Raw genomic sequence first — 4,737 nt, 5'->3', positions numbered from 1 at the left:
GGGGCAGGTGTGGGCGCCCCGTTTTCCTTTGTAAGCAAAGTCTGACTTCAACAGGCTAACGTGTTGTGGGGACCCCTGCCTCTAGGGTCAGGCGTCTATGGGGTTTGGAGTTCTAAAGCCAGCTGATGTGTTGTGGGGACCCCTGCCTCTAGGGTCAGGCGTCTACGGGGTTTGGAGTTCTAAAGCCAGCTGACAGATGTGCGAGTATTAGCTGTCTGGTACCATCAACAGAACGAAGACAGCGCCCTCCCCCTGTTCTGATCAGTTGTTTTCATTGCCCAGGGGGGATATTTTTTAATGAGCCCAAGTCTGGGAAAGTTTATGTCAAACGTAGAGTGTGCTCCTGGTATGTGGGCACTAGGAGCAGGCAAATGTGAAGTGGGGGAGAGGGACCTCCCAGTGCAGCGCTGGAAAGCAGCCTGTGGGAAGGGTGGTTTGCTTAGCTCAGTGCTGTGACTGCTCTGCCCCGCCCCCACCCCATGGCCTCTTCTGCCTAACAAGTGGCCTGTGACCTTCCAGAGAACTTAACAAACAGCTCTTGTGGGTCCGGAGAGGGGGTCCACCATGGGCCAGCTGCTCTGCAGCCTGGGGACAAGGAGGTGGAAGGGATCCACAGCGGGACAGGGCCACACAGCCTGGCAATGGGACTTTTCCATGGCTGCTGGTTGCTGTGGGCCGAGTCTCAGTCAAAGCTAATGTGTCAGGGCAGCTCAAACCGACAGGGAGGACACTGAGTGTCCCGTCATGCCTCCTGGAACCCGAGGGGACAGGGCCACAGGCTGAGGCCTGGAGTGGCCACCGGAAGAGCTTCAGCTGGGAAGCCCCCCTCAGACACCCTGCACCCTCCACGCCCTGTGCCCCCTGCTTGCTTCTCGAGCTTGTGGGGAGGTAGCACCGTACAGCGGACACTGAGCCCCAATTTCCAAGTCCCCTTGCAGAGATGGATGTGCATCTAGGCCCCTGACTGTGTTCCAGCGAGAGAGCCTGCGGCCACTCAGCCTGGTCCACTGCTGTCACACGAGGATTCGGAGACCACCCCGTCCCGAGAAGTGCGGGTGGGTGGTGGGCACCCCACGCATGCCCAGCTCACCAGGTGGGCACCACTCTGCTTTCCAGGACACAGCAGCTGCATCCCGCTCATCGACCCCTTCACCAGCGAGAGCCTGGACACCTCTGTACAACACCTCATCTGTGAGTGCTGGGCGGGCCCCCGCCAGTCTCCTGCGGCTGAGGCTAGGAGTGGGCAAGCCTGTGTTTCCCAGGCAGCATCGCCAGTCTCTGCATGTCCCGCCACTGGTTAATGGTCAGGTGCTGCCTCCGGACAGTCCTGACCACTCTGTGCCTGTTGGGGGCAAGGGTGGGACACAGCTCTGGGACAAGCGGTTCTCATCGGTGCCTCTGTAAATGCCAGGCTCCCGCTTGTACCCCCGTCTGTCTTTCCAAATGTGCTGCTGGCCTGCCTGGTGGACATCTCCCGCCCCCTTGGCTGGGGTTTTGGGAGGGTGCTGGGGAAGCCTCCCATACCGTGGGCCTAAGGAAGCCTGTGCTGGCAGAAGAGGTGGCCACTGGGAGAGTGGGGGTTACCATGGAAACAGGGCCGGGAAGGGGAGCGGGGATGCTCTGGCCGGGATGGCCTGTGTGTCCTGCCGAGTGGAACAGTAGGAAACTGTCCTCCAGGGTGCTCAGGGCTCTGAAGCGCTGACCTCGACGTCCCTGGGGTGGGTAGGACCCCAGACTCCCACCTGCACGCTGACCCCCTCTTCTGCAACGGTGCGCCGCACTGCGCTCCCTGCGGAGGGCGGGCTCCCCGGCCCCTCACACGCTGACGGCCTCTCTGCTCCCTCGGTGGCCTCCCCCGGATCCCTGACCCTCTCCCTTCCCTGGGAGCAGAGCCCCCACCCCCGCGCACCCTCCTCTCCCGCAGCGCTGCACCGAGCTGTCGTGGTGGTCCTGCCCCTGAGCCTCATCCTCCTCGTGTGCGGCTGGGTGTGTGGCCTGCTTGGCTCCCTGGCCCAGAGCGTCCCTCTGCTGCTCGTCACCGGCTGCTACTTCCTGCTGGGGGGTGAGTCTGGTCTGCGGGGGCTGGGCCAGCTCCCCTGGGAGGGGTCCCACCTCTCCCCCTGCCCCATTGCTGCTTCTGTCCAGGCTGGGTCTGGCCGGGGCCCACCCTGGACACGGGCTGCAGTGGGTGAGGGCACGCTGGGCTGAGCTGGTGGGAGGTCTCTGGCGCTGCTGGGGCCTGTCTGCTGGAGGCCTGCTCCCAGAATTCCCTGTGGGGGAGCAAGGGCATGCATGGCTGAGGCAGGGCCAGGCTTCCAGTGGGTGAGAAGGGGCATCCCGGGTCTGACCTCAGCCTAGGTCAGAACCGGACCGCTAGCAGGCTTCTGACACTCGTGGAGGAACGGGAGCCTTCAGGACCCTCACAGAACACTGTGCTGGTAGGGGGCACTGGGCAGTCCCACCTGAGGCCCAAGGACCACTGAGGTCAGGAGGAGACTGCCTGGGGGTCTGTCTCACTGCCCTGGGACGCTGCCTACCCCAGCCCCCCAGCCCCATAAAGGCTCACTGTGGCCGTGGCTGAGGGTGGGCTGGCAGCCTCTTAGGGGCTCTCAGATCAGGCCTGGAATCCTGGCCAGCTCAACCTACAAGGACCACACCTCGCCCATGACTCTGCCCTACAAAGGATGCTGACTCTGTGGGGGGCCTTTGTCAGGGGACAGCCTCACGGGCTGCTGTTGGTCACAGAACATTAGACAACACTGGAGTGACATGTCCTTTGGAGGGCCCAAATGTCAGAGGTGGTTCTGCATGGGTCACTGCAGCTGACCCCAGGTGGTCTCTGAGAGTCTGCAGTCTAATTAGGAAAGCCTCAGGGAGCCACTGGGAGCAGTAATTGGTTGGAATTGTCACCAGGAAAACGTAGGACGATAGGCTTTGAGAACCAGGCAGCCTGGGGTGTCCCAGACACAGGCCGGAGAAGGGACGCCCCAACCCCCTTGTCGGGGTCAGCCCACCTGCCTAGTCCTCACTGCCTGCACTCAGTGGCTTTCTATGTCAAAGGGTCACAGTACTCTCAGGGGCCGCCCCTCAGGGCTAGCACTCGAAGACACACAGCCTAGGGACCTGCAGCAAGCGTCAGCGTGGGCAGTGAGAACGCAGACAGGAATGTCCCACCCAGAGGACCAGCCTCCACGAGCACTCAGGAGTCAAGGGGGAGGAAGTGGGGGTGGGCTGCAGAGAGTGAAGGGGGACAATGAGACAGGATCATGTAGGGGCTGCGGGCTGGCATGATGAGGTCTTTGTGACTGCCAAGCAGGGCCTCCCTGTGCCAGCCAGGGGGGACTTCCTTCAGGACACCTGAGACAGAACTGGCACGTGGGCTCCCCGGCCCCCAGGGAGAGTCAGGGCCCCCCTGGAGCCCATGTGATGTGAGCAGAGACCAGGGCAGCGTGGGGAGGGCTGAGAGATGGTCGGCCACCCACCGGTGCCCCAGCTCGAATGCGGAGCTGGGCAGGGGTGGGACTGCAGGCTCTGAGTGAGGGTCCCGGCTTGACCAGGCTGCACAGAGGCGGCTGGAGGTCTTGAGGGGGCTCAGCTGGATGGGCGGTGTGCGGGGGTGGGGAGCTGGCAGCCGGCTCTGACAGCTGAGACTAAGACCTCTTGGCCAAGGTCCCAGGCCCTCAGCCTCCCACCTCCCGGGCATCAGCTGCCTGGGCCGTGCTCCCGCAGGAAGCCTGAGAGAGGCTGGCCTGCCCAGCGTCCCTGCCCAAACCCAGAGCCCAGCTATGCTGGGATTTGGCTTCACATCTCTTCCAAAATGAAACCCATCACTTCCGGGTCTCCCTGAGGGGCCCCAGGCTGTCTGCTGTCTGAATCTCTCCCCGCTCCCTCTCCTCCCTCCTCCCCTGCTCTCCAGCACGTTGGAGGCTATGTGCAGTGGGGTTTGTGAGCGCAGGGCCCTGGGTTTGAGGACTGAATTGGGTCCTCCTTACAGCGCCATTCCTCCAGGCCCCAGAGCTGACCACTGTTAGTGCCTGGCCCCTCCCCTGGCCCCCATCTCCCCAGGCCCCTCCAGGGAGGGTGGTCCCGAGACCCCTGGCTGAGGGCCACTCAGAGCGAAGCCGGGAAAGGGACGGGGCAGGCTTGGGGCAGGGGCTTCGGAGGCCGTGTCTGCAAGGCCCCTTGGCCAGGGCCTCGGTTGCAGGGCTGGCTGCCCCAGCAGGCACAGGGTGATGCCCTGTTTCCCCAGGTGCCCTGACCCTGGCGGGCATCAGTGTCTACATCAGCTACTCGCACCTGGCCTTTGAGGAGACAGCCCGCCAGTACGGGGCCCAGCACGTGCAGGCTGTGAACATCAGCTTTGGCTGGTCCTCGGCCCTGGCCTGGGGCTCCTGCGCGGCTGAGGCGCTCAGCGGAGCCCTCCTGCTTGCGGCAGCCCACGCCCTCAGCCTGAGCCGGCAGCCTGGCGCCCCCCACTCCGTGGTCATCTGAGTGAGAGGCCAGCCCTTTGTGTCTTCTGGGGACGGTGGTCAGAGCCCTGGCCTGAGGGGTTGCTGGCGGAAGGCTGGGGTCCCGCCTGTCATCCATCTGTCATCCTGGCTGGGATTGTGGGGGTAACACCAGGCTCCTCATGCTTGGAGAAGGCAGATGTTTGGGGCTCCCCACACCCCTCTTATGCTCTCTAGGGATGACTGCTTTACCCTCCTCTTAGAGACGGGCAAAGTGAGCCCCAAAAGA

At 63.5% G+C, this 4,737-nt stretch overlaps 1 protein-coding gene across 1 annotated transcript in view; it reads left to right on the top strand.

Annotated features, from left to right (window-relative positions):
- TMEM235 (transmembrane protein 235) overlaps window positions 1-4,491 on the top strand; it is a 5,481-nt gene extending 990 nt beyond the window's left edge. The window contains exons 2-4 of the mRNA XM_007959608.1: window positions 1,117-1,191; window positions 1,925-2,062; window positions 4,250-4,491. Of these exons, the coding sequence (XP_007957799.1) occupies window positions 1,117-1,191; window positions 1,925-2,062; window positions 4,250-4,491 (455 nt within the window). The remainder of the gene's footprint in view (window positions 1-1,116; window positions 1,192-1,924; window positions 2,063-4,249) is intronic.
- Window positions 4,492-4,737: the final 246 nt, after the last annotated feature.

The sequence above is a fragment of the Orycteropus afer genome, unplaced genomic scaffold (assembly GCF_000298275.1).
Source record: "Orycteropus afer afer isolate SDZICR_OR568_19922 unplaced genomic scaffold, OryAfe1.0 scaffold00018, whole genome shotgun sequence".
Classification (NCBI taxonomy): Eukaryota; Metazoa; Chordata; class Mammalia; order Tubulidentata; family Orycteropodidae; genus Orycteropus; species Orycteropus afer.
This window is presented reverse-complemented; position numbering and strand designations above follow the sequence as displayed.